This window comes from Rhea americana, unplaced genomic scaffold, assembly GCF_003343005.1.
Source record: "Rhea americana isolate MKP2758 unplaced genomic scaffold, rheAme1 scaffold_17, whole genome shotgun sequence".
NCBI classification, from domain to species: Eukaryota; Metazoa; Chordata; class Aves; order Rheiformes; family Rheidae; genus Rhea; species Rhea americana.
In genome coordinates, this window is record NW_028185816.1 from 1,689,254 (window position 1) to 1,702,007 (window position 12,754).

The 12,754-nt window shown below is 38.2% G+C and overlaps 2 protein-coding genes across 2 annotated transcripts in view; both read right to left on the minus strand.

Annotated features, from left to right (window-relative positions):
• Window positions 1-12,754, minus strand: part of HIPK3 (homeodomain interacting protein kinase 3) — a 413,563-nt gene that overhangs the window by 200,438 nt on the left and 200,371 nt on the right. The window lies entirely within an intron of this gene.
• The window catches only part of KIAA1549L (KIAA1549 like), a 69,245-nt gene that overhangs the window by 32,811 nt on the left and 23,680 nt on the right, over window positions 1-12,754 (minus strand). The window contains exons 10-11 of the mRNA XM_085300848.1: window positions 10,629-10,819; window positions 7,840-7,967 (exon numbers count right to left, since the gene is read on the minus strand). Coding sequence (XP_085156974.1) covers window positions 7,840-7,967; window positions 10,629-10,819 — 319 coding nt within the window. The remainder of the gene's footprint in view (window positions 1-7,839; window positions 7,968-10,628; window positions 10,820-12,754) is intronic.

Below are 12,754 nucleotides of genomic sequence, written 5' to 3' on the forward strand. Positions count from 1 at the left end.
TTTAGTCTGTCTGGAATGCTCTGGTCTTACTGGGGCTGTTCAAACTCTGTGAATTTTGTAGGCTTACAGTAATGAACAGAAGATCAGAAGCCTGGCCCATTAAAATTATCAGCCAAATTCCCAGTGACTACCATGGAGCCCCGACTTCACACAAGCAAAATTAGATGAATGACAAAGATACCTACATATCACCGATTGCCCTTGAACAGAAAAGCGTTTACATTACAATGATTACACAGTGAGGCATGTATATTCTTCTCCCTAGGTATTTTTACTCAGTTTAACTCTTACGAAAGTTACCAGATGCGATTTTTGGAGTCTTTTCTGTAATTCAGACAAACCTAAATTTCTTTTAAAACTTGTACACTGAATCAACACAATAAAGGCTACTGGAGTGCTAATATCTTCTGTGCTACACTAAGAAGGTGCCTCWTTTGTGACAGGACTATCTCGAGTAAAGAGAAAGATTATGACATAATTGTATTTTGTATAGACAAGATGTTCTTGCCTGATGATCACAACTTGGATGAGCTTGTGCAGTAACTAAGCAGCAGCCAAGAAGTTGTGGGGTCACATTTCCTTGACTACCTGTCTCAGTGTTTGCCTGAACTGGACATGCCTGAAAACCCCTGGAGGGGGGCTAGGCAGCAGACCRTTAAAGAAGATTTTTTTCAACCCTCTTCTACGTATTCTGCTTCAAGTAGAAGGAGTATAGAAGTACAGCTGTGTTTCCATCCCAAAATGTTTCAGAAGAACTGCGCACTTGCTGAGGCTTCAGACTTGCAGTGCTCTCCAGGCACCCACAGACAGCAGCAGGACTAGCTACAGATGCATGGGTTGTCTTCTCCAAGCTCGCTGCTTGGAGATCAGATCAGATCAGGATCAGAAACCGGGAGTCCTGCTTAGCTGCACAGAATTCCTCTGGTTGTAAGACTCATTAAATAAAAAGAAAAATTAAAGGTAAAGAGAATCAGTAATCACATCAGCTACCTTTGCTATGGTTAACTAATACATAAGAGCACACTCATTATCAGCCCATTTTTGTGAGCACATCTCCTTATCTAGTGTAGTGCTATTCACGTGGATATAATAGCCAAGCAGGACTAGAAATTGGAAGTTTATTCCACCTTAGGTCATCATTTATTCATTAAATGGCATTTACAATATAAAAGTAGTTTTTTACATTGCCCTTTTCCCACTGATGAGTGATAAAAGGCAAGTGTGATCTGTAGTTACTGGCAAACTGCTACAGTTTAGATTGGCAGCGAACCATATGCAAGTACTGTAGGAATTTTGATATTTGTTCCTATCTGCCTTTTTCCTAGAGAAGTCACAAAAAGTGTTCACAACATGCTGGAACTCCCCTTACTACTAAACCTCTAAAATTAACAACCCAACCAAAGGGAGTTCACAGAGAAATAGGGGTCCTTGAGCATTGTTTCTGCCATATATTCCTGCCACACAAGTCAGTAAATAAATCTGAATGTTTCAGCCAGGCAAATGATTGTGAATCACAGGAAACTTTAGAAAACTGTCCAGATGTTCCTTTACAGACACTGCCAATAAAGACACCTGCTTATTATAATTAGCAACAGATATTTAAAGCAACGTTTTCAATTTCAGTTTGCAAGAGATGAATTCCAACATTTTTACATTTTTATGCCTTCATTGTTCCTCCATTCTTGCTTGCACTGTGTGCACGCACAAATAAGAAAGGCTTAAAATCTTTTTTTTGGGGGGGGGGAAGGGCAAAATTGATCTATTTAACAGTAATTTTCTTTCTCTGAAGTGTCTTCTGTTAGATATCTCATGCCACRTGATCCACTGAGACTGAACTACCTATCCTAATCTTTCCATGACCGAAGTATATGCAGATATCTCCAAATCAATCATTTACTCCGACTGTCAGTTCTAAGGAAGATCAGTATGGCTCCGGATTTTTGGAGACCAGGACCACCACTGAAGGTTTACCTCCACATCATTGCAGCTATTAGTAGACAAGATAAGATAGACTAAAATTGCTTAAGGCATACTACAAGCTCCAGTTTCTGTGTGGACCTACACTACTTTCACAACATAATGCCAGCAGGTGGTGCTAACCACTCATGTCACCAGTTCTCCAGCCAACAGAAAAGATGCTAAGAAATTATAGTTCTGAATATTTAAGAAAAAAATGGCCATGTGGAATATTCTGCTCTTGTCTATTTACTATTCATACAAAAAAAATCACTACACTTTTGTCAATCTAAYATCCCAATGTGAAGGACCCACAAGACTTTCTTGTCTTTCGTTTCTCCTGCTCTCCATCTTGTTTTTTCTCACCTTGTCCTMCTGAAAATTACAGTAGGTTGGAAAAGAGAAAGGAAAGATTGAAATACTTACCTGTAAAAAACAGTAAGGAAATTCAAAAATCAAGAAAATAGTTCTTACACTATGCAAGTTCTTCTATTGTGCTTGTGAATATAGCAACCAAATATGGCCCTAGTCACACATCATGGAAAACTCAGATGTGTTGTTGGTTCTCTCATCCTCTCTTTCAGCAGAGAGACAGGTGCACTGCTTGCTTTTGCTTTGTAAGAGTGTGAAGGGGCTCAAACATGTCCGCAGAAGTTCACAGAAAACATTGTAACACCTGGCTGCCTCTTGCAAATCAAAAAGAAGTGGAGAAAGCAGTGGAAAATGGAATTGGTTCCATCTGAAGAAACAAAAAGTTCATTGTCACTAGCAGGATGCTAGCAGGGTCCCAGCACTCTATATTCCACAAAGCCAGGAGAAGGAACAGAAAAGGTTTTGGAAATGTTAGGCTATGTCACACAAGCTGAAATCTATGGGTAGAGGAGAATCAACACATAAAACCCTTCAGGAGGCCCAACTCTTGTTGGTGCCAATATAAGGGATTTCACCTGAACAAGTGAGTTTTGTTAAATCATTTTAGATTTTTTGGGGTATGGCTAAGTATCAGAAAATGCCCTTGGAAAAGCCTGGGAGAGGATAACAAGAAAGAGATCCCAAAACAGACCAGCTAGCACCCTTTCGGGGGCAAATTAAGCAATGATACTTCATGATGAGGGAATGAAGGACGAAAAGAACAGACTCCTCTCTCTACACCATAGACCCTTCTTAGCACTCTCATTTGCCAGCCTTTTGGAGACACAAACGTTATGAAAGGAAATCATCTCACTTAAAATTTGTGCATAGGCTCTGATGTAGTCATCTAGGCTCCTTCCATATTGAAAAGAGAAAGATGAGTACCTTCAGAGCAGATACATTTATCCCCATTAACTATCTCTCTCTGAAGTAACTGGAGAGCCTACCTGGTTAGATCAGATATCCAACTTTAAAAGAYCAAAACATGGCAAGATGAAACCCATTCTATCCTAACCTGTAGTTCACCCTAACTAACACAGAAAAGGCAGATGAAGAACCCTAGATGTTTTCTAGAATATGTCACATTCTCAAGCTAATTCTCTATAAAAGCAGGCTGCTACATTGTTGCTACTAGATTCAGTTACTGTTGCCGTGTTTTTAATCCGGAGCACTGAGTCACTACAGACAATCATTCCGAAATTCTGAAGAGCTCGCTCTGATGACAAACTACCACATTAGACAGTTTAAAAACTGTGGGCCACATTTCTGTATCACAGCTTGGTTAAGTTACATACAAAAATCTCTTTGATTTTGGTTAAGCCAATAATACAGCCAAGTTTTCCTCCCCAGCACATTGTTCCTGCAGACACCTGATTTCCAGAGATCTTCTTTCCAACCAGAAGAACTACAAAGAACAGAAGGAAAAAAGAATTAAAAATTTATATGATAGCATCTGCCTGGACTGAGAGAAAGGACAGTCTTAGAGGAGCCTTCTGATATTTAAAAAGGAGTGGGGCCATTGACTGATAACTTCTAAAAAGTTGCATCTGTTTTAAAAGACAACATCTGAATGCTTGGAAAATGAGAATAAATTTTCCAGCTAGGATTCCTAGGGGATAGAAAGAAAGGTTTCTTACATAAGTAAATTTGACTCTTTCAGCATGCAGCTTGTGAATATTCATGAGTGATTTGTATCCTTTTATGCTGATGAGATTCTAGTACAAAACTGGACTTWACTATATGAGTTTTCAGCCCAAAACATACGGGCTTTTAAAGACCACTCAAACTCTTCTGTAACAGTTGCCAGAAAGCACTCCTAAAGAAACAGTCAAGGTGGCTTTCACTTTTATCTATGACTAGACTTTTCTGTTGATTCACACAGGTAATGATAACCAAATGTTATATGCTGTCACATACTTCATTAAGATCTGCTAGCAACTGAAAGGTTTCTACATTAACTACTATATCTGTTTTCTATTATTTGCTTTTCTCAACCCAAACAAGCAAGCAGAGCCTCCCAAAAATGCTAATGCAAAAGATTGCAAGATCAGGTACCCAGACCGTGAGGGAAAAAAAAACCCAACCTAGACTACTATCACCAGCTTCATTTTGTGAGGAGCTGGTGAAARTTAAGATTTTGATGTAGCTATAGCTCTTTGAGTACTCGCTGGTTCTGCCATTTCCTTCTCCGTGAATGGTGTTAGGCCCTGATGAAACAGCTCCTTGCTGTCTTCCACATGTGCCCRCAAACTTTGTCTAGCAATTGCCAGTGCCTCTGTTGGCTGCTTCACTTATTTCACAGCTAACATGTGCATCTAGGTACTTTGAAGAAAAGATTTAAATTGTTTTTGTAAGTGTCCAAATATAAGCACAACTAATCAACTTTAAAAAGGAGCCTTCCTATTAAAGCATGAGCTTTGCAAAGAAAATCAAAAGGAAAACATGCAACCACCTTATAAAAGATTATCAGTATTGCAATACAAATAGAGATTTTAGCTTTTTTTCATCAGAAATAAGGCTCAGCTAAAGAATTTTCCTGACTCTCCAAAACATAAGGTCTTAAGTCAAGTCTGTCAGTCTACGATGGTTTTTATACCATTCACTTTCAGGGCTGACATACTTCATTTGGAGTCCATTTTGATAAAAGCCATATAGAGTTTATCTATTGAGTTAACATCCAGTGCTATCATTTTTCTGTGTAACTAAATGTCAGTGAGGAATAGAATCTAAAATTGGTCGGTAACTATGGCAACTAATGAGCCGTTCTAACTTGGAGTCCCCAAATCAGACATGTGACCATCAAGGGATTCATTCCAATTTTAAGATGCTGCTTTTCAGAGAAGAAAATATGCTGTTTCTTTTGCTGACATGCGTATTTGAGGTGTTAGCCTACAATCATGCTGGAGGGCTAGAGCAGATTCAGACAAACAAGGAAGAGAAAAACAGCATCTTTCTTAAACTGGAAGGACAACTGGCCCAAAYATTTGACTGATGTTAATCACTCAGGATAAAGATAAAGCCCTGAAAAAAATGGAAATATCAGAGATGACAACAGTGTTTGGTATCGTAGCACTGGCGAACAAGACATAAGTTCAGTGATAAAACTTACGAGTACCGTGATTTTCATCTTTTAATTTCAACTTTTTAAGCTTCTAGGATCATGTAACTCAGGAGAATCATTTTAGGATACAGTCACGTTCTCATGATAAGTTTCAGTCAAAAACATATCTTCACATGCATACAAGAATAAAAATGAGGCCAACTCCAAAATTCTGGTAGGTGSGAAGCCCTATTTATTTCTTATGACAGTAGCTCCCTTCTTCAAAGCTGTCCTAAAAAGGCCGTGCCATGAAACTCTTTTAAACAGATCTCACAAAGACATGCTTACCTGTCAATCACAACCTTTTTACCAGGGGATAGTTATTATTTTGCTTCCTATTTGTTCCTGGAACAAATAGGTGTCCGTTGTAGGGTCATAGAAATGGAGTGAAGGAAGCGCCACTAGAAGTACCTAAAGTCTCTCTCTGCCAGAAGGAGGGCTCTACAGAAAAGTTGTTTCATACACAAGTCCCTTCACAGCCTAAATAATCAGACAGCAACACCCTATCTTTTTCACAATTTGTATATATGCTGTACTACTACTTTTTTAATGGGTAAATTCTCTTCTTCTGTTTCTGTTTTAAGAGCTCTGGATCTTGATACTAGCAGGTAGTAGGAACAAATGACAAGAATCCATAGTATGAACAGTATATATASTGGAGATATTTTTCTTACAGCACTAGAAATAGATTTCATTTAGCTCCTTTGCTGCTCCAAAAAAGAAACACCTTGGCCAGATCATKTTAAGTATCATTGCTATTCAGACTTTCTGCAGAAGAAAAAAAAAAGAAAAGGTCAAATAAATGAGTAAAGTCCAGATTAGAAGACAGGATGTTAGGTGTTAGTCAGATTTTCAGCAAGAAACTGGAAGTTTTCTTTTCTTTGAAGATTTTAAACCTGTTTATTAAACAAAGAAAAAATACYTTCACTAAAATATTGTGCCTGTGTGCGCAAACATTACCTCAAAMTTACTTTGAATATTGGCTTCCTTGGGTAAGGAAAAATAAGATAGCATTAAAAAAATTTTTAACTCTAGAAACCATAATTGTCTTTGCCTTCTAAGTGAGACACATTCAAAACTGTAAAAAATAATTATGACTCTTAAATATTAGAACAATGGAAGATTATGAAAAAAAGACATCACAGAGAAAAACCAAACATAAACTCACAGCTTTGTCTGAAGAAAACAATAGAAGTAACATAAACACATAACAAAAGGAAACTATCAACTTTTTTGTGTGTATCTGTAAATATGCATAAGTCTCAGAGAAGCTTATTTAAAAACAGAACACTGCAGTAAATCTATGGAAAAAACAAAGGATGTTCAAAAATGCAGTATGATTCTGCTGTACCAAACAAAGGCTATCTATGGGACTATGTACTTGTCTTTACATCTCATCAGATTTTTTTTTAAGMAGTTAAGCCTTTGCATGACATATTAGTATTAGATATAATGATCACCAAGAGATGACATGGAGTTACACCAAGCTTGCCATCAGAATGCTCCACAGACCACACACAGGCGATTTATTGGAGAAAGAATAGACCTACACTAAGATCTTTTATCTAAATCTTTACTACCAAACTACAGTATTTTTAACAAAGAAGAATTAAAGACTTTTCTTCATGATGGAATCTGATGAGGCCACATACAGCTTAATTCCATTCAAACAGAAGTAATCTTTTGGTTCAACTAGAGTGTTTCCTATTCATAAGGAAAATCTGGCCATTGAAGCAAAGCTCTAACTCAGGAGAAATAAGCAGGGAGGCAGAAAACTGAAAAGCAAGGAAGAAAGGGAAGAGAACCACTATCTCCTCAGATGTTCCTGATACATCCCAAGTGACAAGGTCACCATCATCAACAAAGGATTTGTAAGCAACATCAAGTGCAACATCCTATGTGCAGCAGGAAAAGCTATCACTAAAAGTGTTAGTAATAAAAGGCATGAGAAGACAGATAAGAGAGGAAAGAAATCTCACACCTCTTCAAATTATTTTTTACCTAATTAATTCATGTTCATCAGATTTGGGCCAGCTCAGCAACAGGAATAATGGAAATGAATATCCTAGGGCTCTAAACAGAAAAAATTGTAAACCCAGTCCACCTACTAAGCAGCATCATGTCTTCATTACTTTACTGCTAAAAAAAAAGAAATCAGTAAAAACTTGCAAAGGCCCCCACACAAACAGTAAATATCATACTGTGAGGTTGAGGAATAGATATAGCAGTAGAGAGAAAAAGAACAGCTATGAATAAAAAATGCCTGAAASACTGTTAAAGGCATAGGAAGATGGTTTCAACACAGCTAGTGCCTGTGTGGGTACTGCTAAAGGAGCAGCTGCAAGCAGCTTTCATCAGGAAATACTTCTCACCATTTCTTTTTCTTCCATCATCTTTTGTCACTTTTTGCTGTGCCATTACTTTCTGCGGGGAGCTTCGTCCAGAGCTGGGCTTTCCCGATTCGGTGGTGATGACGGAGCCGTTCTGGCTAGGCGACCTGCTGCAAGTAACCATGGCAACAAGGGAGAGTGTAAGTTCTCTATAAACCTCATTTCAAGGTTATTTCATTTACACCGTTTGCATCACTGAGTTTTCAAGCCTGATTTTGCACCAAAAGGAGATAGAAAATAAACTGCACAACAGAAACACAGTAGAAGCAGGAACACAGCGACAGTATGCAAATGTTACTTTTCAATTGGTTCAGGGCAGATAAACATCTTAGTGACAGCAGAACCGTTTGCTTCTCTTACACAACCCCACAACAACAGCAGAAACATTGCAAAGGGCAAAAAATATTAATTCGGCATCATATATACAGCTAAAATAAAGTAGATCTTTGTTTTTATATATAGAACTACACTACTTCTGTTTTCCTCAATTATTTAGCTTGCATTTACACTCAACTACTTTGTCAGTCATAATGCAAAATTCACTCACTTTACATACACACACTCACTGTGATAAGAAAATTCTCCTTTTTTCCTCTGCATATAATAAGRTTTAGCCGGTGCCATTGTTTACTGAAACATCTAAGAAAATACTTGTTTTACTCAGCCATTGTCTGTCCAGCTTGTTGCACAGAGACTGAGCCTTCCCCAAGGTGAGAAGGGAGGTCAGAGTAGAAAGGTTGCAAGTGCTCAGTATACTCTCCTTAGCCCAGCATAACTAGGCTGCTTCAGGAGAAAGCTCTCAGCAGAAGTCTGTTCCTTTTTAGGGGTGTAACTTATTCTATCCTAGCGCACAAGCTGGGAAAAGCAGGCCAAAGTAGAAAATGTTAGATCTGGTGCTACTCCACATCAAGATGTGGTACCACATTGTTCCTAGACACGAAACTAGCCACAACAGGATTGAAAAAAAATCTAGAGAATCTGTACAGTTATGCGTGCACCTATCTGAAATGAATTCTTCTGAACGGTCACAGTCAATTAAGGATAATATAAAGAGGCTGCATCTGAGAAAAAAATCTATTTAGTCATAAATACTTTCAGAAGTATTCATTCAAATCAAATTCTATTGCTGTAACAACTGGCTTTAAATTCAGAAAATGGCACTACAGCAAAACCATTGTAAAAACCTTCCTGCAAATTCTTGCCCATACTATACTGCCAGCCTGATTAAAAGTACTTCCAACTCAGATTGTCTTGCCTGAGCATTTACTGTGGCCAGAATAGGGAGGGACAATGGAGAGAGAGCAATTCTTACAGACTCTCTTTTGAAGATAGCCTGAGTGCATACAAATATATACATAGATATACACATACATATATATTATTTGACATAGGCTCTTTCAAACTACAGGGCCTTAGGAGAACTCAGCATGCAACCAGCCTTTACTCAGTTTGGTGATTTCCTGTGAAATTCTATTAAGAACTGATACTCTTGAAAAATAGTACTTCTCCTCTACAAACTCTTCTATGCTAATGAGTAATCCCAGACCAATAAATAAATTCATCCACAGACAGATAAGCATTTGAAGAAAATCTGCTCCACTTGGGAACAGGAAAAAGAAACACAAATGGGTAGTTCACAGAATGATTTCTGCTGCCACTAATCTAAATACTCATCTTTTTAAAGTGACCATCGCATCTATTAACTGTGAAGTTTCCTTCAGGGATAATATTAGAGGAGATATCCGGATCAGATACCAGCTGCTTCATGGCAGTATGATTTAAATTGACCTTTTCAGGCTGCAAAATAGCCTGGATGAAACAGCAAATACAAAAAGGTCATGAAATGTCTCGTCATCTTCCAAAACCATCACTTTCCATCCCTCAACCACACCTCACAGGAATCCCAGAAGAACAAAATTCTGCTTGTTCACACTCACTCAACTAGTCACTCTGAAGGAGGAACAACTACTGGCTTAGAAAGGACCATTTAGAAACCTTTCATTTAGAAAGGCACCACAGAAAGGTTACAGGTTCAATACATTTTATGATGAGAATAACTTTCCTGTGAACTCCTGAATCAAGTTTGTTAATCAAAATTTGTTTAAGAATGTGCAGACTAAGTACAGGAGAATTTATGCACTCATCCAGAGAACCAAGTGAAGTGCTTAATCACTTCTGTAGAGGATTAATAGGCTGATTTACATTTCTTTGTGTGTATTTACCCATGGCTTTGGAGAGGCTTCAAATCATTTTAAAGAACAGCTCCCTCAGAGATTTACCCTGTAGGAGCACAGCCCTAGCACCTACAGCTAGTATAACAGTAATCTTCCACCGGAAGACTTTGAAAGGGACAAGTAGTTTAGTTTTTATGGACAATATAACCTACCCTCATGTTTCGAGGGCATAAGTGATCTTGGAGTGACACAGGCTCTCAGTGGAGCTATGTCAATTTACAATGGCTGAAGTCCTTTTTTTTCAGTTCATCTGAGAAATGATCTATGTTCATGATCGACATCCAATGTTTAATTCAGACTCATTTATCCCATTTATCTTCTTTACACATGCACAATCTGCAAAGACTTCACTATATTTTATCCTATATTTTTCAGCAATCTTACACATCCAGTGTAGATCAACATTATGCCACGAATATCTGTGGAGGAACCATCTGCCACATACACAGCCCAGGTGCCAAATCCTGTAGTTTTTTCATAAACAACCAGCAGCATGCTCCCCATTCCATCCCTCTACTGAAATGCCTCACTCCATACCTTTTCCTTGTTTCATTGGATTTGGCAGTTTTAATGGTGCTCCCATCCTGAGTGATTTCTCTCTCCTGGGAGGCAGGAGCATCTCTAACTGGAAGTGGAAGTACGACAGTTTCTTGAGTTACAGGTAAAACCTCATCTTCAGCTCCTTGCTGACCTAAATGTTGCTTGGCATAGTCAAAGCCTTGCACTGGCTGCAAAAAAGTGGGAGAAAAAAAATTCCAAGATGCATCATATGTTAATACAGAATTTCTATTACTACTTCTGAACCTCTCTAACTGCATAAGCTACAGATAAAAAGCTATAGATTGTAATAGGAATACYCAGCAACAAAGTAACGCTCTGATGAGATCTCCATTCTACGTATTTTAAACATGATTAATTACTATAAAATTGATCTTAGCTAACCTTTCTTCTTTGCCTTAAAATACACAGAAATTCCTTTCACAGACAATGGAATACTGAACATAAAGAAAAATTAATGAGGGAGAAAGATAAGATCATACAGAAAACGGAAATCTTTCTCCATGAAAAAAAATCTTTTCTTTCCAAAGAGAACAGGATTAATTTATTTCAAATCAAGACAAAGTAAAAAAGGCAAGAACGGAAGTTTCATGGGAAGAATTCCCCAGAAATGGGTCACTTTAGAGGAGTGAAATTACATTACTCCTGCTTAGTCAGTTCCCCTCTGGGAAGGTTCCTATGGATTTCCCAAGTTTCTCTTGGGAAGTGGCATTAGGAGGAGCCCCGCAGCGGGCCGGCGGAAGCTATGCCCCCAGCGCCTCCTACCCCAAAGCCCTGCTGCTGTTCCCCAGCTGCCTCTGCAGGGAAAAAGCAGAACTAACAAATGCTTTCTAGGCACTGCAGCCACCAAATGGTGGATTCTCCTTACAGAGAAATTAAATCATTTAAACAAAATGTAACTGTCCAAACTGCATTTTCTGACCAAAAAAAAAGAAAAAAAAAAGAAAGAAAAATTAAAGGAAATTCCTGACCACGTTGAGAAAAAACATGTAACATAAAAATCTAGAGGAGTTCTTGCTTTGCTAAATCCATTTAATTTATAAAAATATCAAGGGTGCCCTTCCTGGCATTAGCATTCTTCCTGAAAGAATGCTAAAAAGCATCACAGAACACAGCAAAACATGAGCAATGGTGATTTTAACTCTCAACTTCGTGCCAGAAAAACATTTCAGGAAACACATTTAGTGTTAGACACCCAGTAATTGAATACTCTCTTTCAGGTTCCTGTCACGTTACTGAATATTTTAGTTCTGGAAAAAATTTAGCCAGATAAAAATTTTGCTGACGCCATAGAAAAAAGAGGCTCTGAAAAAAGGCTCTGAAAAAAAACCCTCTCATTCTGTCCCTTATTAAATAAATCTGGGCTATAGCTATAAATACAGTTATATTTCATATGCAATTTCAGTCTGAAAAATATGGGTCTTTTATTTAAAAAAAAAAATGCGTTCTACATCACATTCCCAGTCTCCTGTTTAAACCAAGGCTGATGATTTCTAACGAGCTGAAGTACCTCAGTATTCATCTGATAAGCTGCTCCAATACATTAAGGAGATGCTAACGGGACTAATGCTGATCTGGAACAGCAGACGTCTCCACACATTACAAGGATGGGACTTTTCACATATTAGAGAAACGCCAGCTCACCCCCACGAGCCTACGGCAAACCCCGCTGCTGTCTTCTGCCGACAGCAGCCTTCTGCTCGCTCTCCACCCTGAAGGCAGCCCCCAACTCAGCTACGAGGGGAGGAAATGAAGAAAGGGGAACAGAAGGTCTGTGAAGGGCCGCTCGGAAGAGCTCCTGCATGCCATCCTTGACGCTAACCTTTCTAACCAACATAACGTTTTTAAATATTATCATCTATATTAATCGTTAGTCAAGGCCATCCTAGGCGACAAAACAGAAAAGTAGATTAAAGGCAGGTATTCCTCTACCTTTTCAAAATGGTAGAATAAGTTACAACGTATACTTCCTATCTTATTTAAAAGAATAAAACAAAACAGAAGCAAAATTCCACAAGCATGAGAACATGAGAATTTTTAGAGCTCTACTAAATTGCAGCTCTGACCTGCCAAAAAAAAAAAAAAAAAAAAAAAAAAAAAAAAAA